Below are 22,695 nucleotides of genomic sequence, written 5' to 3' on the forward strand. Positions count from 1 at the left end.
TTATTCGCATATCTCTCAACTATGGGGATATTTCGCGAAGAAACATGTCTAGACAGTCTTTATAATTCGGAATTTATTCTCACATATAAAAAAAATAAATAAATATAATCAAATCAACATTTAATTATTTTCATTATAAAATTGAAAGATTTTTAATACATATAGTATTTGTATTTTTATAAACCTAATACGTGTGAAATAAATATCGGGTTGATATTCTAGTTTTATATATGATAAGAAGCATGCAAAAATGTGTGTTCATATTTTTAAAATAAAAATTCTACTTCACTTTTAACTTTAATAAATCATTATTTGCAATATTATTAAATTTAATAATTTGTATGTTTCAAAATCTTTACGGCAATTATTCGACACGTTCATTTTTATTCATTTCCTTTTTTGTTCTTATAATTGTAATCAAACGTAATAATAATTCTCAATTCCTTAAACGTCAAAATATAATAACATTTTAATGCGACTTTTGGAACGGTAATTGTATTCAAATGAACACAATTACACTTGGTGATTGCAATTATTTATTCATAGTCCTAGTTAGATCACGGCATCGTGGTAAACGAACATGCTGATCCGCTTACCGTGAATTTACTGAATATCAACTGACAACAGTGGCGAAAATTGCGCACAAAGCTCAAACTGACCGACATGAAATCCGACATTTGATTTGATTCACAAAAGTGTCAGAAAGATTTAAAATACCTCATATATTATTTCTTATACATTTTTCTCTCTTGACACAATATTTTTAACACAAAGAAAAAGAGAAATAGATGAAGAGAGAGAGAGAGAGAGAGAGAGAGAGAGAGAGAACATCTCTTTTATATAAGAAAAATATAAAATATAATTAATGATAAAAATATAAAGCAATAAATATATAATTAATAATTTAGAAATGATCATGTAATTGTATTATTATACCTTATTTCCATTCCAAACTTAATCTTTTAAAAAGAAATGTTTTGCAAGCTAAATTAAAATTTTAACTTGGAAATTAACATATCATATAAGATATCATATCATATAATATATCATTGATAATATATAATAGTAATTTATTTGAATTAAAAAAAATTTATCATTTAATTCTTAAATCTTAATGTTGTATGTATTATTCAAAGCAATTTTCAGAACAAGATTGAGTTACAAGCAGTCTGACAACAAATTAATTTAAATTATCAATTAAATTTTTCAAAAAAGATTTTAATTTTTGATTTTAATAAATAATTAGTAAAAATGTATATAATATATTTAAAATAAAAAATTTTAGATATCAAATTCAAAATCTATTATCTATATAATCTAAGCATCTATTTTAAAATAAAGAATTTTCCTCATTCTGTCCAATTATAAAAACTAAATAGTTAATCCAAATAAATTTTTTTTCTTGAAATTTTAAAATTTTACTTAAATATGAGTAAATTCAATTAATATAAAATAAAGTTATTTAAATTAATTTAAAAATTAAACACGTGGCATAAAACCCACAAAATATTAAGGTTGTTTTAAACCAATTAAATTAGTAAAATATAAAAAGAAATTCTCGTAAAAGAAATAAAATACTTTAATATAGATCTCCAAATTAAAATTACCGTAAAAAAAATAAAATATTTTAATACATAAATCTTTAAACAAACTCTAAATACTAAAACATGATAATACTTTTATCATTATTTATTGAATCTTGTACTAAACTAACCAACTAACAACGGTTAATTTAGCAATTTGCAGATCAATATACCGACAATGAAGAGTCCGTCGAACTTCGTTGCCAAATTTACTAGCGAGAACCGCAACTTGTTTCATTGAGCTAAAATCTAATACGATACAAAATAGTTCCGAATTTCAGAAAATATGTAAAAAAAACTGTAGATCCGTTGTTAGAAATAGCGATGAATAGATATGTACGCGATTACATGCCGAAATATTTATCAATTTATTAATATTATTATAAGTAAACAATAGGAGAGAAGAAAAGAAACAGCGAGTTCCATTTCATTTATTTTATATCAATTTTATTTAATTTATATTTGTTGCATTTTAAAAAATAGTGAAAAAAGTGATTTCACAAATAAATGAATAATGTAATGAAATGATATGGAAGCTATGATGGACTTATAGAATATAATAAAAAATAAAATATATAGAATATAAAAAAAAATAAAAATTAAAGATATACTAGCACAATCGCAATAATATAGACACACTCAACTCTAATGATATAGAAAGATATAATGATATAGAAAGAACTCTCATTTCTTGTTTATAATAATTTGGTCCTGTGCAGTTTTATTATCATATGTTATTATAATTAATATTTATTTATAATATTAATCATACTATAACTTGCGCTTTTCATTTGCTGTAAGTTGCATCAGAATGGAAATGCTAATGAGTGAATAATATAATATATAATATGAATATATAATATATTATATATAATAATATAATATATATAATATATATGTATATTCAGAAAAATCCACCGCGTATTGTACAAAGCATGAAACATTTCCTACAAAATTCAGTCGCTTTAGTAACAGCCAGTACGATCAATAGTCGTCAAGTTATCAGCAGTTGTCTATTAACCTACGTAAGATAATTTCAATTTCAATGTCTACAAATTATCATTAAATTTGAAAGATAAAAGTTGTATTTGTCAATAATTTTTTAATTAACTTCTAGAGTAATTACATAGTTTTTTATTATTGCAAACTTTTGTACATATTGCATGCACACGAAAATAAGTAGAATGGTTTATATTTAGCATGTTACAAGTCATTATATAACCGTTTATATTAATAAAGAGATAAAATGATTTTAATCAGGTATTGTATTTTTAGAATTAAAAAATATTTGCCTATTGGCTTGACACAGAATTTGAAGTGAAAAATCGTACACAATTCTCGATTTGATTGTTATTTTAGAGAAAGAAACATAAAACTTTTTGTATTAATGCAATTTATTACGCCCTGCAATATATTATATAAAGAGAAAAACGAAATTTACTTAAACTTATTTTAATATAACATTCAAAATATATTTATTTAAATATATTTATTTAAATATATTTATTTAAATAAATATATAAATATTAAAGTTACTGCTTATATGCTTAAATAAATAAATATTAAAGTGATTGGTTATATTATATTTATTTACATACACAGCTCTGTGTGGATATCAATGTAAATAAAAAATATCAATGATAAATAAAAAGAGAAAGAAGAAACATCTCCAGTTTATTTGATAAAAGAAAATAACTTCATATAAAACCTTGATCCAAAAAGGAAACTTGATATTGGTTATGCAAGAGTATATAATACTGCATTTCTTTGCTTGTAGCTTGCAGTTATTCGCGCATCTCTCAAGTATCACAATATTTCTCGAAGAGGCAAGAACCAATATATTTATAATTCAAAATTTATTTACGCACACAGAAAAATAAGTATGATTAAAATATATCAGTGTTCAACTGTATTCTCATTATAAGTTTGAAAATATTTTTAACATAAGCGATTATTTATTAAAAATCTAAAACGTACATAAGATTGGTAAGTTATTCGATATTCGATATAATATATAAATTTATAATAAATTATATGACTTATGTGCAATATTGTTTTCATTTATGAAATAAATCTTTGATTCTATTTAAATTGATTAAGTATTTACGCCTGTAAAATTAATTTAATAATTTGTATACATTTCAGAAATTTTAATGATAAATATTTCACGGTGTTAATCCCTTCTCATAAGAAAATGATTTTATTATTACTGCTGGTCTCATCGTGCATCCTACTAATGTATTACTACTGGAGACTTTATACATATTGGTTGAGAAGAAACGTACCTTGTCCTAAATTTTCGTTTTTCGGGAATAGTCGAAATGCATCGATGCTAAAGATCACAGTCGCTGAAAGTCTCCAGATGATGTACAAACAATTCGAAGGATATCCATTTGTCGGTATATACGAACTTATAACACCGGTTCTTCTGTTGAGAGATCCAAAACTAATTAAATATGTCTTCGTGAAAGATTTTGCCTACTTTCAAAGTAAGTTGCTATCTTTTCACAATCATACATCTTTTCAAAATCGTTTACTTTTACCTTTTTCACTTTTAAATTCTTTTTTAATATAAAAAAATTATTACGAAAAATACTGTGTTAATTATGTTTAAATTTTAATCAATGTGTTAATTAGTTCAATATGTTAATTAGTTTTCCAAAATTAATTTTTCTCGCATCTGATTTTATCTATTTATTTTTTCTGCTTTTATAATTACGATCAAATGCAAATAACTTTAATTTTTCAAACAATTAATAAGGAAATTCTCATATATATATGACTTTCATAGCGAGGATTTTATTTGAATGAATACAATCACATTTAATGATTGCAATTATTTATTTATAATCCTATTTAGGTCGTGGCATACCGATAAACGAACAAGCTGATCCGCTTGGCGCAAATTTAATTAATATTAACGGACAACGCTGGCGAAAATTGCGCACAAAGCTCACATCGACTTTTACAACCAGTAAAATTCGACACTTATTTGAATTAATCATGGAAGTGTCAGAAAAGTTTAAGGTATTTCATATATTATTTCACATACATTTTTTTCTATTAATATAATATTTTTAGCAGAGTATCTCTGTTTTATACAAGTATAAAACAAATATAAATAAAAATTTAAAGAAATTAATGATATAATTTAAAAAAATTAGTGATACAACACAATATAATTAATGAGAAAAAATAATGAATATATAATAAATAATTTAGGAAGTATTAACAATTATACATGTAAATGTTTTATTACATTAGTATATTATTTCTATTCAAAACTTAATGTTTCAAGAAAGAATACATGCGTGATAAATTCAAATGTTGATTTAACAGTTGATATATTATATATAGATAATATATAATAATAATATATAATAATAACATATAATAATTTATTTCAATATTTAAAAGATAAAGAGAGAGAGAATTTTAAATTTAATCTAAATTTTATTATTCAAAACAAATTCTGGAAAAAAAACCCTGAGAAACCCCTGAAAAAAACACTGAGTCATTTCATCATAAAGAACAATAATAAATTATCAGTTAAAAATTCCAAAAAGAATTTTAGTTTTTTTAATAGGCGATTAAAAAGATATATATATAACATCTTCAAGAGAATAATATTAGACATCATATTAAACAGCATCCATCTCGAATAACAAATTTTTATCTTATTTTCATCAATTATAGGAATCAAATAATTTATCTAAATAAGTCAAGTATATTAATGTCTTACAATTTTACTGAAATATAAATCAAATCCAAATATGATTAAACAAAAATTTTATAATTATAAGCTAATTTAAGAATTACATCCATGGAATAAAATTTACAAAATACGAAGCTTGTTCGAAATTTATTAAATGTGCAAAATAAAATCTCTTAAAAAATTTCCGAAATAAATTACTTTAATGAATTTACTTTACTATTCCCAAAATAAACTCTGAATATTAAAACAACATTTTTACGCACTTTTTGTTTGATTATATATATCTTATTCTGGAACTAATAGTAACTGTCTGGTTTAGCAATTTGTAGACCAATGTGCAGACAATGAAGATCCCGTGGAATTTCAAAATCTTGCTGCTAAGTTTACTAGCGAGAGCATCGCAACTTGTTTCTTCGGACTCAAAAGTAATGCGATAGAACATGATGATTCCGAATTTCTGAAAATGTGTAAAAAGGCTGCGGATCCATCGCTAGAGCTAGCAAGGAAAAGATATATACGCGATTACATGCCTGTATTATACAAATGGTTATCCATCTGCTTAATACCTCGGGATGTAACGTATCAATTTATTAATATTATTTTAAATAAATAACAACAGAAATATATTTGTTTAAATTATAATTTATATTTATTACTTTCACTTTCTTATAAAGGTTAGCGTTTATTTTATAAGGATAGTGAAAGAAATAATTACATACAGGCAAATGAACACTGTGAAGCGAAATGATATCATGCAATCTTTGATAGACTTAAAATATGAAGAAACAAAGGTGGACAATACGCTGGCACAAAACGCGTTATACGAATCTAATGATATAGGTATCAGATTTATTTTTCGTCTAAGACATTTCTATTTTATGTAATTTTATGTATAATTAAATATAATTAATTACGTTTATGTATAACTGAATACTTAAATATAATATTAATAATAATAATATTATAACTTGTACTTTTTCCGGTAGCATTTATCAAGAGTTATATACAACTAACTAATGACAATCTATTTATGTGTATAATATAATCAGAAAAGAAAACTAAATTTTTGTAAAAATAAATAAATATTAATATAAGTAATATTAATATAAGTAAATAAATATTAATATAAGTACATTAATATAAGTAATATCAAGTTTTTAGAAATATATATTCATGTATGTTAATTCATTTATATATTTTTTCAACTTATTAATTTACAGTCGTTTAAAAAGATCGATTGTTTTGATACATGTTTCAGTCTTCGATGATAAATTCATTGCAGCACAGGCTTTTGTATTCTTTATGGCTGGTTTCGATACCACATCTATAACTATAAGCTTTGCTATGTATGAGTTGGCTGTTAATCCTAAGATTCAAGAAAAATCGTATGATGAAATACGAACCATCTATGAGAAGCATGGCTGTTTCTCTTATGATGCTATATCCGAAATGAAGTATCTCGATTGCGTCGTTCGTGGTAAGTTCTCACTCAAATAAAAATTGCGATGATCAAAAAGCATAATGTAAATACGTTTGTAAAATGCAATTACTTCAATGAATTAGTAAGAACAATTTTAAAAAACAGTTATTAGCATTATAGCAGTATAGTAATTGATCACTAATCTAAGATTCTCAGAGTTTAGCATTAAGTTTATTAATTGTTATAAAAATTAAATTCGGAAAATAAAAATGAAAGGTTCTCGTTATTGAATCGAAAGGTATTCTTGTTTGTCAATAATTTCTGTTAGAAATAATTATAATTAAAATAATTATATAGATTTTTGTTATTGATGCGTATTATTATTGTTTTGAGCTTCGTGCATTGCATGAAACACAAACGAAAAAAAGTAGACTAGCACATGATTTTATATTTAACATTTATTATAAATTATTATATAATAATTGTGTTTATAATAAGAGAGATATTGATATTGTTTTAAAAAGACACTATACTTTTAGAAATTCTTAGAAAGTATCCGCCCTCTGGTGTGGTCCAAAGAATCTGCGGGGAATCGTACAAAATTCCCGATTCAGATGTTGTATTAGAAAAAGGTACAAAAGTTCTCGTGCCTATTTATGCAATCCATCATGATCCGCTTTATTATAAAAATCCAAATACATTCGATCCGGACCGATTTTTTGGTGAGAATAAGAAGCTTCATGACAATGATACATATCTACCTTTCGGTAATGGACCACGAATCTGTATTGGTAATATATGTATTTAAACAAATAATAAAACATTTAGTAATTAAGTAAAATTCGCATAAGCGTTATTTTACATATTAAAATATCTTTTATATATTTTAAAATTATAATACTATTAAAAAATATTTAATATATATATTTGCTTTTTATATATTATATGAAATAATTAATAGTGTATACTTTTTGTATATAATAATACTTTTTTATATATAGTAATACTTTTTATATATAATAATACTTTTTATTTTTATCTTAAACAGGAATGAAATTTGCTTACCTCCTAATAAAAGTAGGTCTCGTTACTCTCATAATGAATTATAAAGTGGAGCTAAGTGAGAAGACGTCTATTCCAATACAATTTGAACCGACTTCTTTTACATTGGTAAATAAATCTGGAATATGGTTGAAGATCCGTCGTCGTTTACAAGATTAGAGGACAACTTTAACATACGACAATAAGAAGCTATATATTCAATATTGGATATGTCGGAGCAATTTATGTGTATACGAAAATTTTATTGGGCTTCTCTAAGAGTCAATAAGAAATGATAGAAAACGATACAAAACTCAATTTATCGTGATAATTATGGTAACTTTTTTTCAAATTATAAAACTATTCCAGATATCCAACTTTGAATTGTCGAGAGATATATAAATCTATAAATCTATAAACCTTATTTGCGGAAAACCTGACGAAAACTATTTGCTACTTGATACAAATCTGAGCAAATATTTGAGAATGCAACTCGTTAAATCTGTGAAGATTTATATATATCTTCAGATATTTAAAACTTCATGATATCATTCAGATAATGTTTATGATAAATGCAAATTATTATTTTTAACGATATGCGTCCTGAAACAATTTTGCTCCGATTTAAATGCATTACATTTGTGTGCTAATGCGATATAAATTTCCATTAAATAATCAACTTAATATGATTGATTTAATGTTATAAATATGTATTACTTATAAATATATCAATTATATATTATATGATTAAATACACAATATATATTGAAACTATAAATACTTTTTAATGTGGTCAATGTATTTTGCCAAGAGAGAAAGATGAAAAGTTTACTTAAGATGAAAAGTTTACTTAAATTTATCTTATTATCGTTTTCAATAAATATTAAAGTGACTGATTATAACTTATATACTATTTATTCACATTACTTATTTGTTATTTATATAACATATTCGGTTATCAATGTTAAATAAAAAGAAGGAACGACATCTTCATTTTATATTATTAAAAGAAAGTAAATTCATGTGAGACCTTGATCCAAAACTCAGACATGAATATATTGGTCATACCAGAGTATATAATGCTGCATTTCTCTTCTTGTAGCTTACAGTTGTTTGTGCACTTTCGAATCTCAAAATATTCTTCGAAGAGACGAACAATATATTTATTATTCACAACTTGTTCACACGCGGAAATGTAAGTATATAATTAAAGTATAAAAATCAATTTTTTCCCCATTATTATTGAAAGCATTTAATATATCTATAATATATCTATTTCTAAATCTGATACAAAACTTATATAAAATTGACAAATATTCGATATTCCACATAATATATAGTTCTATAATAAAAATGTGAGCAATATCGTGTTCATTTATAAAATAGAATTGTGATTCTATTTAACTTTATTAAGAAGTTACCTATGAAATTAATATAATAATTTGTTACGTTTCTATATAAGCAATTTAATATTCTTTTATTTCAGAAACTTTAATAGTAAATATTTTGCGGCATTAATCCGGTATTTAAAAAAATGATTTTATTACTACTGGTCTCATCGTGCATCTTATTATTATATTACTATTGGACGAGACTTTATACATATTGGTTAAGAAGAAACGTACCTTGTCCTAAATTTTCGTTTTTCGGGAATAGTCGAAATGCATCGATGCTAAAGATCACAGTCGCTGAAAGCCTCCAGATGATGTACAAACAATTCGAAGGATATCCATTTGTCGGTATATACGAACTCACAACACCGGTCCTCCTGTTGAGAGATCCAAAATTAATTAAATGTATTCTCGTGAAAGACTTTACCTGCTTTCAAAGTAAGTTATTCTCTTATCACAATCACACAAAACTCTTCTCCTGATTTTCTTTACTTTTAAACTTACTCTTTTTTAATGTAAAAATATTTATATCTAATTCTGTTGGCTATATATCTAAATTGTAGTCATTCCACTAATTAGTTTTCCAAAATTAATTCTCTTTTAACCCATTTTTATCTACTTACTTTTTCTTCTACTCTTATAATTAGGATAAAATACTTTGATGAAGTAACTTTAATTTTTTAATGATGAATAAGGAAATTTTAATGAGAATTCCGTAACGATGATGATATTCGAATAAACACACAATTACACTTGGCAATTATTTATTCATAGTCCTATTTAGGTCGTGGCATAGTGATAAACGAACATGCTGATCCGCTTAGCGCAAATTTAATTAATATCAATGGACAACGCTGGCGAAAATTGCGCATGAAGCTTGCATCCGTCTTCACAACTAGTAAAACTCGACACGTATTTGAATTGATCACAGAAGTATCAGAAACATTTAAGGTATTTCAAATGCTATTTCTCACATATTTTTTAATTAAATTCCTATTTCTCTCATTTATTTTTTAATTAAATATTATATAATATATATAATATATGACACAATATTTTTAACAGAATACCTCTGTTTTACACACGTCTCAAAGTTCTTTAAAAAACATAATTAATGATAGATATAATAAAATATAATCAAATGAAAAAAATTAATGATACAAAAATAAAATATAAACAAAAATTTAGAAAATTAACGACTAGATGTATATTTTACATTCGTATATTATTTTTATTCAAAACTTAATTTTTTTAACAGGAATATGTATGTAATAAATACAAATTTTAACATGGCAATCAATATCTCATATTGATATATATAATGTATAATAGTAATTTATATAAATTTCTAAAAGAGAGAGATAGAAAGAAAAACATAAACTTTAATGTAAATCTCTATATTCAGAGCAAATGCTGGAACACGAAACTATGTTTACCAAGTAATATAATAATAATAATTTATTAGTCAAAAATTTCCAAAAAGATTTTAATATGCTTCTTTAGTGAATGATTAAAAAGAATACGCAACATATTCAATCACAATATTAGATATTATAAAAACAGCATTAAAATTTCTTTTCAACGAATTAAAATTTCTTTTCTTATTCTCTTCAATTAACGAAACTAAATAATTTATCAAAAATATAAGAAATAATTTATCTAAAAAAGTAAAGTGCTTATTTCTTACACTAAATAAAAAATATGTAATTATAAATGAATTTAAAAATTTTCATATATCCACGATATAAAATTTACACAATACTAAAAACAGAATTCATTAAAAATACATAAAATTTCTCCACAAAATGCTTCTAAATTATTTTAATACATAGTTCTCTTAAAACAAATATGAATATTAAGACAATATTTTCATGTATTATTTGTCCAGTTACAAATTTTGCAGTAAACTAGTAATAACAATCTGGTTTAGCAATTTATAGATCAATGTGCAGACAATGAAGAACCCGTGGAATTTCAAAATCTTGCTGCCAAGTTTACCAGCGAGATCATCGCAACCTGTTTCTTTGGACTTAAAACTAACACGATACAAAATGGTGATTCCGAATTTCGGAGAATGTGTAAAAAGATGATGGATCCATCGTTAGAGATAGCGATGAAGAGATATGTACGCGATTACATGCCCAGAATATACAAATGGTTATCAGTTTGCTTAACACCTCGAGATGTAACGTTTCAATTTATTATTATTATTACAAGTAAATATCAAGAGAGAAAGATCTCTTTAATATATTTATTGTATTTCTCTTTTATAAAGGTTACTGTGTATTTCATGAGGATAGTGAAAGAAATAATTATACACAGAGAAATGAACAACATGAGACGAAATGATATTATGCAAGCTTTAATAGATTTAAGATATAAAGAAACAAAGATGAAAGATGCACAATCGCAAAACGGGACATCCGAATCTAATGATATAGGTATCAGATCTCATTTTTCTTGTCTTACACATTTTTTGTCTTTTGTATAATTTTATATACATATATATATTTAGAGTTAAATATAATTAAATTATATTTATTAAATTATATTATATAATTATTTATATATTTATATTTATTTATAATTAAATATTTAATTATAATATTAATAATATTATAACTTGCGCGTCTTCCGATTACTTATTATCGCATGAAAAATCGATCGTTTTGATACATGTTACAGTTATTGATGACAAACTCATCACAGCCCAAGCTTTTATATTCCTTTTGGCTGGCTTCGAAACTTCATCGACGGCTATGAGTTTTGCTATGTATGAGTTAGCTGCTAATCCTAAGATTCAAGAAAAGTTGTACGACGAAATACAAACCATCTACGAGAAACACGGCTGTTTTTCTTATGATACTATATCAGAAATGAAGTATCTTGATTGCATTGTTCACGGTAAGTTTCCATTCGAAAGAAAATTCCAAAGATTGAATAAATATATTCGCAAAATTCAGTTTAATAATTAGTAAGATGAATGATTGCCCGGTGATTGGCTATTAATCTATGTAAGATAATTTTCAATTTCAATCGTTAACAACTAATCTAAGATAATTTTCATTTTTAATCTCTACAAATTGTTATAAAAATTAAATTTGTAAAATAAAACAAATGTTATCTGTCAATAATTTTTCATTTACTTCTATTAGAAATATTGTTCTTGATTGCGTTTCACATGTAAAACGCAAAAAAAAGAAATAAATTGGTATATATGATTTTATATTTGACACAATTACAAATCATTATAAAAATTATGGTTAAGTGAATAAGGAGATATTGATGATTTAAAAAAAAATATCACATTTTTAGAAACTCTTAGAAAGTATCCGCCCGTTGGTGCAACACAAAGAATCTGCGAAAAATCGTACAAAATTCCCGATTCGGATGTTGTATTAGAAAAAGGTACAAAAGTTCTGGTGCCTATTTATGCAATCCACCATGATTCGCTTTATTATAAAAATCCAAATGCATTTGATCCGGACCGATTTATTGATGAGAATAAGAAGCTACATGACAATAACACATATCTACCTTTCGGTGATGGACCACGAATTTGTATTGGTAATATACTTAGACAAATAATGAAATATTTAATATTTGAGCAATATTTAAATAAACATATATTATTTTGCTATCTATGCATATTATAAAATTCTTCATATTTTTTATAATAATAAATATTTTTCATTATAAATATTTCTCAAAACATATATATATATGTACTTGTGTTATGTATTATATAAAATTATTAATTGTCATTACTGTTTAGATAATTTTTTTATTTTCATCCTAAATAGGAATGAAGTTTGCTTACATCCAAATAAAAGTAGGTCTCGTTACTCTCATGGCGAATTATAAAGTGGAACTTAGTGAGAAGACTCCTATTCCATTACAGTTTGAACCGACTGGCATTACGTTGACAAGTAAATCTGGAATATGGTTAAAAATCTGCCGTCGTTTACAAGAATAGAAAACAATTTTACAATTAAAATATTAATTAATAAGAATATCTCGACAAAAATGTATCGATCATGAGAAGCTGTAATTCAATATGGTTTACGACAAAATAATTTGTGTACGTAGTAATTGTAATTAACTGCATGTAATTGTATAATGTAAAGATTTATATTTATAAAAATTAATTTGAATTATTAAGTTTACATTGAAAATATTTGCATTTAAAAAGTTCTATCGAATATTGTAATTCAATTTGTTTGTTCGGTGTTTCAAAGAAGGATGTTATAAGACAGATACTGTTTCATTTTTTATTATTGCTATATAAGATTATTACAGCACAGAGCAGAGACTTAGCCTAAGTATCACATTCTAAAATTTATATCACTAATACATATAGATTAAATTATATATTAGACATAAGAAAATTATATGAAAAAATTTTAATAAAAATTTATCTTGATTGATACAGTAAAATTAGTTATTTTAAGAAAGTTGAATAATTAATCCTACAGATTGAGAAATCGGTTTCATTGCGAATATCTGAGGCAATTTCAGTCAACGGAGAAAATGAAACAGGCTGAAAATTTGGTTTATAAGCACAGTGTGAGTGATGATACCAGTTTTCATCTCTCTCTCCATTTCCACTTGTATTTATTTAAGTCTTACATTACCAGCAGCATGTCTCGTTTAAATAAATTCACTTATTTCTCTTTCCTTACTTCCCTCCTTCATTGTCATAAAACCCATAAAGATCCATGTAAGGAATCGGAGAACAGTGAGATATCCCATTACCGTATTTATAGCCTTCAATTTTAGCAAACATAGGTTGACCTAGGTGAACGATGCTGGAGAACTTCCTGCAAACATCCGAACTCCTCGTTCCCTCTAAGAATAATAATCGTGATCATTATTAAATTCAATAATTGCGAATCATTAATCGGTCGGTGTATTCACCTCAATTATTTTTTATTATTAAATTGATAAAGAATTCGGCTCTATGTAATTAATAACACGATACTTAAGAAACGAGCGAATAAGAGCCAAACGCGGATGGTAAAAATTTATAACAAAAATATAAAATTTACCTTTATAAACTTGGGATAGAGCAAAATTGCCAAGGATGTACATACAATTAATAGTTGTCAATATGCCAAGTAAACTAAGTATTACAAGCTTTTTATGGAAATTTGATATGCAATTCATCTTGCAATGGAAAAATTCACAATCAAAATAGAATGATATATTCTATTATGTAATCTGCGATATGTGAATATATTTAAAAAAACATATACACATATATATTTTTATCGTAATTTATATTTTCAACGCATAAATTTATATAATAAAATATATATTTAAATATATATTGATGATTAATTAAAATATATAAATATATAATTATTTACATATACAGGATATCTGATCTAATGTGTTTTCGTTGGGACATCTTACGTTAGACACCCAGTATATCTTTATTTGTTCGATTAGGATATTTATCAAAAATTTAAAAAACGATTCTTTTTTTATAAATGTCAACTCTTACAAATAATTATTATCTTTCACACATATACTCAATGATTTTTATTATTTTTGTCAATTATTATTTCTACTCAAAATGTCCAATTAACAAGAACATTTAACATGTTTAACAGGAACATGTTTACACATTTAATACGTCTTACACGTGAGAACTTTTGTACGTAACAAAGAAGTCTATACACTGATCGTTTTCTCTATGTTTCTCGTCTAGGTCACATTCCAAAACTGTTGTTAGGAGAAACGGAAATAAATTAATGAAAACAGCCGAAGCTGCATAAGAAAAACGAGAGTAGTCCAATTTTGGAACACACTAGATATAATTATAAAACAGAAAAATTACACTTAAAAAATTTTCCTTTTCTTTTTTGCGTGGAGCTTATTTTAACGATTATTTTATTTCAATGTTTTTATTTCAAGAATCCTTATATTATAAATAAAATTAAATATAAATAAATCATTGAAAGGAAAATACGTGTAAGTCGCATATCATTTGAAAGAAATATAAACGGCTTCCTCTTCTCTTCTTCTAATGCTCTGCCTCGTTAAAGAGATCAATGTGTTTCAAGGAAATGAATATGAATGAAAAATCTATTTTCACATTGGCAATACACTTTGCTAGATACGTATCTAACGATAATTCTTAACATACCATTCGTAGGTTCTATATTCCATCGATATCAAATCTTGCGCGAATAACAGATAACATTCAATTCTGAAAAAGAATTATAAAGATATAGATATCTTTCAAGACTGAGTTATTTTAAATTGTTTTAAATTGTTTATTATATTTATATAAATGCAAAAATATCTCTGATCAAAATTTAAATAAAAGAAAAAAAAGAAGATAAATATTTAAGGAATATAATCATGTATGATCTCTTTTGATTAATATGGAATATAAAAATATATCATCCAAAAAAGAGATCATCTGTGTGTGTGTGTAAATAAAGATCACCTGAATGTATTTTCACAATTTATTAGCGCTTTCATCACACATTTTAAAGATAACAATCAGTCACGTTCTACAAATCTCCAATAAATCTTGATATAGATTAGATTAACAACGAGTCGTTTGGCACATGTTATTTGATAAAATTTATATAACATTTCACAATAATTTCATGTTAATATCCATAAAATTTCATATCTTTATATATCCTATACACATCCTTAATATGCATTCATACTTGATATAATTCAAATAGATTCGCTTCCGTTTCTATCTCATTCTGCTAAAAGACGCCCATTCACTTCACGTTCATTTATTCAATTATTCATGCGAAACAAACAAGTTATCAGAATCGCGTGAAAGAGAATAAAGGCTCTCTTTAGTGTGCGGGAATTAATAATTCCCAGCGGAAGAGAGGAAAAAGCGCAAGAATCTCTCGCCGAAGGAGGTATCATCAACTACGAGCTCCAAGGTCTCTCTATAAATGCGTGGCGCGCTCGTATTGATAGCTTTAGTCGGTGGGAGGTCGGCCTTTCAGCATAAACGACGCAACGCACAAATATATGCGCACGCATTGAACATACACAACATTGTTTATTTTTTTTCTTCTCTCTGTACCTCCCACCAGATCCACTTCTAGCCGCTTCGATCGCACGATCCACGACGATCGCGCATTCGACTCTGGAAAATCGCAAGTGCAGTAATGCAAAATAAAACTGGAGTGTCGCGAAATATTTCCTAGTGTGAACGACGCTGTCCTTTTATGTCAAATCGAACGAGTCGAGGCGACTTGCTGTCGGGCTGTCAAGTTCACAGATCCGAAACGTAGTGAATGAGTGTGCAGTTTTTTAATGAAAAAAACAGTGCATCGATCAATGATTTATCGCGCAAACTGCATAACAGCGCAAATCTAGTGAAAGAGAGATTTGTAGTTTGTCAAAATATGCAAAATATTCGCCATGTGATATGTAAAAATATACAAAAATTTAATATATGTATATATGTACCATAAAATTAATACTCAACACTTTCAAATTAATTAGATATTAGACGCTTTTTTGTTTCCACTATTTAAGTTTTTCTCTATTATTATATGTTAATTAATGTAAAATAAAATTGTAAGAATATTTTGTAATCTTGAACCAAAAATTTAAAGTTTTTATTAAATTTAAAAAATTACTTTTTATTAAAATTTATAGTTTTTATTAAATTAAGAGAAAAGGGATAGGTTTTATCAAGTCAAAAATATAATAAAAAGAAACAGAGAAAATTAAGTGCGATAAAGTAATCAGGTACGATAAAGAGATGCAATAAATGCTGAATGCTAAATATGAACGCTTCAACTGGTGCAAAAGTTCAGAAATTAATCAAGGATCGACTTTTATTTTAATTCATTATCGTCTTAAAAGAAGTATACAAAATATTTTAATAAAAATAGTGAAATTACAATAAAACTCACTTAAATTTCTTTTAAAAAATATATTATAATTCGGAATAGTTTATATAATTCAGAAATTTTTTCCCTATATTTTCTTTATTCTTAAAATTCCTCCAAAAATATATAAAATATATTTCTACAATTTTTATATACAATAATTGACACTATACATTAAAAATTAAGCCGTAATGTAAGAAAGTGTTTTTTAAATTATGAAGGAATATTCCTGTTAATAATAACAAGTCGTGTTAAGAAGTAAACTGCGCTAAACAGCTGTGCGAGTGGTTTGTGTATTTAAGCTCACATATAATCAGTACATTTACATCTGTTTATTCTGAATGCTCTTTTATGTAGCCAGAATATAAGAATGTACGTTTATAAAACGCTTTTGTGCAACTAGAGTATGTTTATAAAAATTGTATATAAGCGTATACGTTTATAAGAACGATTTAAAAATAGACCTCGATATATAAGTGAATATGTTTATAAGAACGACTTAAAAATAGACCTCGATCACGATCGAACAATCGTAATTGTATTATGCTATGATAGTGAATCAATAACATTGAACCGATATTTAATGCAAACGACTCAAAGTCTATCAATTAAGTAATTAATATAAACTCTCTCATGTAATCTCTAAAAAATATTAAAAATAATGTCGAATAAATTGTAGATTAAAAGTCATTAATTGTATCATTTTTTTATATGAGATAAAAGTTATATAAATTATTATTTATATTATATAAATTAGAAATTATATAAGAAGAAAAATATTTCTCGAAACTCGTGTCTCGAAAAGAAATCGAAAATGCTTGGTATTGTGTTAGTGTTATTAGATCCCTTCTTGCTTATCGGACTTCTTCTTGGTAGCTTATACTTTTACCTTAGTGCGACTTTTGATTTTTGGCAATGTCGTGGCGTACCATTCAAAAAGCCGACCGTGCTCGTCGGAAACTTTGGTCCTCTGCTCCTATTCCGGAAATCACAAGCGGAAGGTGTCAAAGAGATGTACCAATGGTTCAAGGACGAAAGATTCTTCGGTGCGTTCCGCGTTAGATCGCCCGTTCTGATCTTACGCGACCCCGATCTGGTGAAGAGCGTATTCGTCAAGGATTTTGCCTACTTCACAAATCGTGGAATTCCAATCAATAACGCTCAGGTATTAAAACGCACACTATATTATTATTTTTCTTTTTTTTCAGATGAAAAACAGGTGGCTTTTCGAGCTCGTCTAATTGTACTAACTAAACATTTAACAATAACACGTATAGATCTCGGGCGTAAGAAACTTCGATATCGAAATTTCAATTCCATTTTAATCAGGATCCGCTCTCCGGCCACCTGTTCAACCTCGAAGGACGCAAGTGGAAGAACCTCAGATCGAAATTGACGCCCGCGTTCTCGTCGGGCAAGATGAAACGGATGTTCTACCTGTTGGTGGAATGTTGCGAGGAGCTGCAGAGACTCATCGACGCGAGTTGCAGCGGTGATCGCAGCACGATCGAGGTGCGGGAATTCGCGGCCAAGTTTACCATCGACGTCATCGGCAGCTGCGCCTTCGGCATACAGATAAACGCCCTCACCGACGAGGAATCCGAGTTTCACCAGGCAGCGAAGAGACTCTCGAGGCCGAGTTACAAGACGACCCTCTGGAGGATGCTGCGAACGGCCATGCCGGGGTTGTACAGGCTGCTGGGCGTGCAGGTCATCGATCCGACTGTCACCACATTCTTCAAGAGCGTCGTATCGCAGATGATCGGCCAAAGGGAGAGAAATGAAGGGCGAAGACACGACTTTATGGACCTGCTGATCGAGCTGAAGAACAAGGGCGTTCTGGAGAACGAAAGCGGCGCGCAAATCTATGATGACGAGAACGCCCAGGCGGCAAAGGAAATCGGTAAAGTCATTTGCGAAAGAGAGCATATTCGTCTGTTTTTTTTTATTCGCGAAGATTAAAGATAAATTATGATTTTTATAGAATTAGATGAAGATGCTATTGCGGCGCAAGCGTTCGTCTTTTTTGCCGCCGGCTACGAAACGTCCTCGAACACCATCGCGTTCTGTCTTCACGAGCTAGCTTTGAATCAGGAGATCCAAGAAAGAACTAGACGGGAGATATGCAACGCCTTAGGAATGCGAGATAATAAATTAACATACGACGCTGTGCAAGATATGAAGTATCTCGATATGGTAATATTAGGTATGCACTTTGATACAAAAAATTCAATGACAGATAGCTTTTCAAAGTCAACAAAGAGAATAATTATTCTATAATTTTCTGATCTTAAATACAATTTTGGTCTCAAAACTGTACCACATCATAATTTCGAGAAATTTGCGATTAAAATTGCAAAAATGCTATTATAAATATTTTAATTTTGAATTTTAGAAAAATCTGACAAAATTGAATTTGACATATTATATTCATATATTTCCATTGAATTATTCAATAACTTATAAAATCTTTATGTATAAATGTTTGCAAAAAATATTTTTTTACATTTTTTCTATTAATTCTGTCACTTGAAATTTATTTTAACATTAGATTTGAATTCAACGATCCAAAAAAAATATTAAATTTGATAAATGATAAATTATAATCGATAGTTTTTTTTATTATAACTTTAATCTCAATTTCTCAAAATTGTAACATATATATTTCTGAGGTCAAAATCGTATCAAATATAAAAAAATTAATAACAAATGACTATTACTTTTCTGGATTTTTGTTATTGTTTATTATTATATTTCAAAAAGATTTAATTTAGTTTTTAGTCAAAAATACAAATTTTTATTATTTTTATTATTTTATTATATATTTCATTATTTTTCTTGATTTTTATTATTGTTTATTATTATAATCAAAAAGATTTAATTTAGTTTTTAATCAAAAATACAAATTTTTATTATCATATAGTAATAAGATTTTAAAATCCGAATACATTCACCATAATAAAAGCCGTAATAAAGACAAAAATTTAGATGAAATAATTATTATAAAAATCTGCGTAGAGACTCTTAGAAAGTACCCGCCTGCTCCACTGATATCTCGAAAGTGCGAGTACAATTACCAGATACCAAATAGTAAAGTGGAACTGCCATCCGGTATGCGGGTGATTATACCAATTTATGGCTTCCATCACGACCCAAATTATTATCCCGATCCGATGAAATTCAATCCTGAGAGATTTACGGAAGAGAATAAACGCACGAGGCACCCTTACACGTATCTTCCATTTGGAGAAGGACCACGAAATTGCATAGGTATCGTTTTTTTATTTATTTATTACTTTTCCCTTGAGAGAGATATTCCCTTTTTTTGCAATATTAAGTCAAATTTTTTAACTATAAAATTATGTAAAAAGGTTTTGGGATTTCCCAAAAATTTCCTATGTTCAGCTTTTAATATATCTTGTGCCATTGGATTCCTGTACATATTTTTTATTTCTTTTCTTAAAAATAAAAACGATGCAATAAATTGTCAGCGAACGCTGAAATTTAGAACGTCGTAAATAAAAATGAACGCGTTTAAGCAACGTTCATATATGAACAACCAATTCAATTTTAATTCTTCTGTAGAATGGCTGTAAATAGTAACGGCGAATTAAGCAAACAGCTGGAATTTATAATCCGCTGACTCAACACATTATTACGTCACGCGTTACTTCGCTCGTGTGAACCATATAAAGTCTGTTTGTAGTTGGCGGCCAGAAACAGTGATAGAATGATTTGGCATTGATAAGAAAAACCATACCTGTAGAATTTATAAATATACCAATCTCGTTTATCGATTCATAGAAATGCTTTAACGAACTTTATCTCGTCATTTATCTTTATTACTCCAAAAAACAAGATAATACTGAATTATCTTATTTAATTAGCATTTAACTCGTTATATTATCACCTTAATCACTCACTTAATTAGCTTAATATTTAATTACAATAATTTTCAAATAAAAAATTATATACAATTATATACAATAATTAACACAAATAAGAAAACATATTTTTAGAAATTGCATAATATACGCAAAACTTATTCGATATATAATTTATTTAATAAATATTTACTTCTCTCTCTCGAAAGCAAGATGCAAAATTGCTCGAGCAAATTTATGTGATTATGGAGGACAACAACCGTGTTAATATAATGATAATATATCACCGTGATAATATATCATGTAATTTTCTATGCAAAAAAACATCCGTTACAATTCGATAAGCTTGCCTCGGAATCGTCATTAAATCGGTTGTTATTAAATAATTGATACGTCATAATTGCTGAGACGGCGTAACTTGATTTCGCAATCTTGCAGGAATGCGATTCGCGTTGCTGCAAATCAAGATGGGAATAATATCATTCCTCAAGAATCATCGAGTCGAGATATGCGAAAGATCGATCGTACCGATAAAATTTAGCAGACGGAGTCTCGTGACCACGAGCGAAAGGGGATTTTGGCTCGCCATCACTCCATCCTCCTAGATCTGTAAAGATTTCTATTTTAAAAAAGTTTTAATAGGAATATATGTGATTAAATATTAAACACGTGTATAAAATCGCAATAATAAATATATCATTCTTAATAATATATCGTAATATATCATAATTATAATACCGTAATATATCATAATTATCTTAATTGGCGGCAAAGATAGATAGAACATCAATTATTGTTTCTGTATTATTTTACTTAATTAAATCTGCACCTCAGAATTAGAAGTATTTTAAAAAGGAGATTCATTAAATCAATTAAGCTGATATTTTTATATTGTATTTTATTCGCCATAAATGCTATAGGGAAATTTAGAGAGATGTAATTTTCCCAATTTTAAAAATATAATCTTTTTTTCTCTGAAAAGTCAAAAACTGTCTTAAGCTTCTTTCTAGTTCTGAGAATTTTAATCAAAAAATATATCCAATAAATCGCAAAAAAGAATAAATAATTTTTGCTAGCTTTATTAGAAAATAATAGAAATTGACACATACACACAAAATCATTAGAATATTATTGATCACTTATGTTACATCAATTTAATTATCTGTCATAACTTTTACGATCGCTTTTAGGGATTTATGTACGCGCATAAATAATAACCCTTAATGTGATGTATATGAGAGATAATTTTAATCTAATTTAATCGAAAAAATAATATGTATGTGTATATGCATGTGTATAAACTGCTCTTTTATATATATGTATATACTATAATACTTATAAAAAAGTATCAAAACAACACATATATCTATTATAATTATGTGAATTATGATTTTCCATAACAAAACAATTTGTATTAAGCAAATATAATTACACCATACTTATGTGTCGAATATTGGCGTTTTTATTTATACATATTTGATAAAAGAAATTGACACACAACAAAATCATGAAAATATTGATCACTTATATTACATTAATTTAATTACATCTGTTTCCATTTCGGAGAGTTACCTGATCTTTTACGCTGCTTCTGCAAAAATTAGCTAATCAGCTCCAAAAAACAATATACTTCATTTTCGCTCTTGTAAAATATATATTTATGGCAATATATTTACAATAATATATTTATAATAATATGCACAATTGTACGCATATAAAAACAGAATATACCGTGTTGTATTAAAATGCAAATTTTTTTATTTACTTCTTATACC

At 26.8% G+C, this 22,695-nt stretch overlaps 2 protein-coding genes across 2 annotated transcripts; both read left to right on the forward strand.

Annotated features, from left to right (window-relative positions):
- The first annotated feature begins 3,508 nt into the window (after positions 1-3,508).
- On the forward strand, positions 3,509-8,373 carry LOC105250542 (probable cytochrome P450 6a13). Its single transcript, XM_025411175.1, has 8 exons — positions 3,509-3,569; positions 3,729-4,072; positions 4,444-4,610; positions 5,618-5,872; positions 5,973-6,138; positions 6,557-6,775; positions 7,258-7,509; positions 7,767-8,373. The coding sequence occupies exons 2-8, from the start codon at positions 3,778-3,780 to the stop codon at positions 7,937-7,939; spliced, it is 1,527 nt and encodes a 508-aa protein (XP_025266960.1). The 5' UTR covers positions 3,509-3,569; positions 3,729-3,777; the 3' UTR covers positions 7,940-8,373.
- Positions 8,374-9,262: 889 nt separating this feature from the next.
- LOC105250541 lies at positions 9,263-21,744 on the forward strand. Its single transcript, XM_025411148.1, has 12 exons — positions 9,263-9,588; positions 9,935-10,101; positions 11,081-11,335; positions 11,426-11,591; positions 11,836-12,054; positions 12,466-12,717; positions 12,954-13,123; positions 17,797-18,201; positions 18,366-18,939; positions 19,021-19,242; positions 20,055-20,306; positions 21,359-21,744. The coding sequence occupies exons 1-12, from the start codon at positions 9,294-9,296 to the stop codon at positions 21,523-21,525; spliced, it is 3,144 nt and encodes a 1,047-aa protein (XP_025266933.1). The 5' UTR covers positions 9,263-9,293; the 3' UTR covers positions 21,526-21,744.
- The last annotated feature ends 951 nt before the right edge of the window (positions 21,745-22,695 follow it).

Source organism: Camponotus floridanus, unplaced genomic scaffold (genome assembly GCF_003227725.1).
Source record: "Camponotus floridanus strain SB8 unplaced genomic scaffold, Cflo_v7.5 scaffold38, whole genome shotgun sequence".
Classification (NCBI taxonomy): Eukaryota; Metazoa; Arthropoda; class Insecta; order Hymenoptera; family Formicidae; genus Camponotus; species Camponotus floridanus.

Bases quoted from the DNA above. Each gene is read 5' to 3' on its own strand.
- LOC105250542 (XM_025411175.1), top strand. From the start codon at position 3,778: ATGATTTTATTATTACTGCTGGTCTCATCGTGCATCCTACTAATGTAT. The intron at 6,139-6,556 runs GTATCAGATTTA...TACATGTTTCAG, and splicing joins ATACGAATCTAATGATATAG to TCTTCGATGATAAATTCATT. The intron at 6,776-7,257 runs GTAAGTTCTCAC...CTATACTTTTAG, and splicing joins TCTCGATTGCGTCGTTCGTG to AAATTCTTAGAAAGTATCCG.
- LOC105250541 (XM_025411148.1), top strand. From the start codon at position 9,294: ATGATTTTATTACTACTGGTCTCATCGTGCATCTTATTATTATATTAC. The intron at 12,055-12,465 runs GTAAGTTTCCAT...TCACATTTTTAG, and splicing joins TCTTGATTGCATTGTTCACG to AAACTCTTAGAAAGTATCCG. The intron at 19,243-20,054 runs GTATGCACTTTG...AAATCTGCGTAG, and splicing joins TCTCGATATGGTAATATTAG to AGACTCTTAGAAAGTACCCG.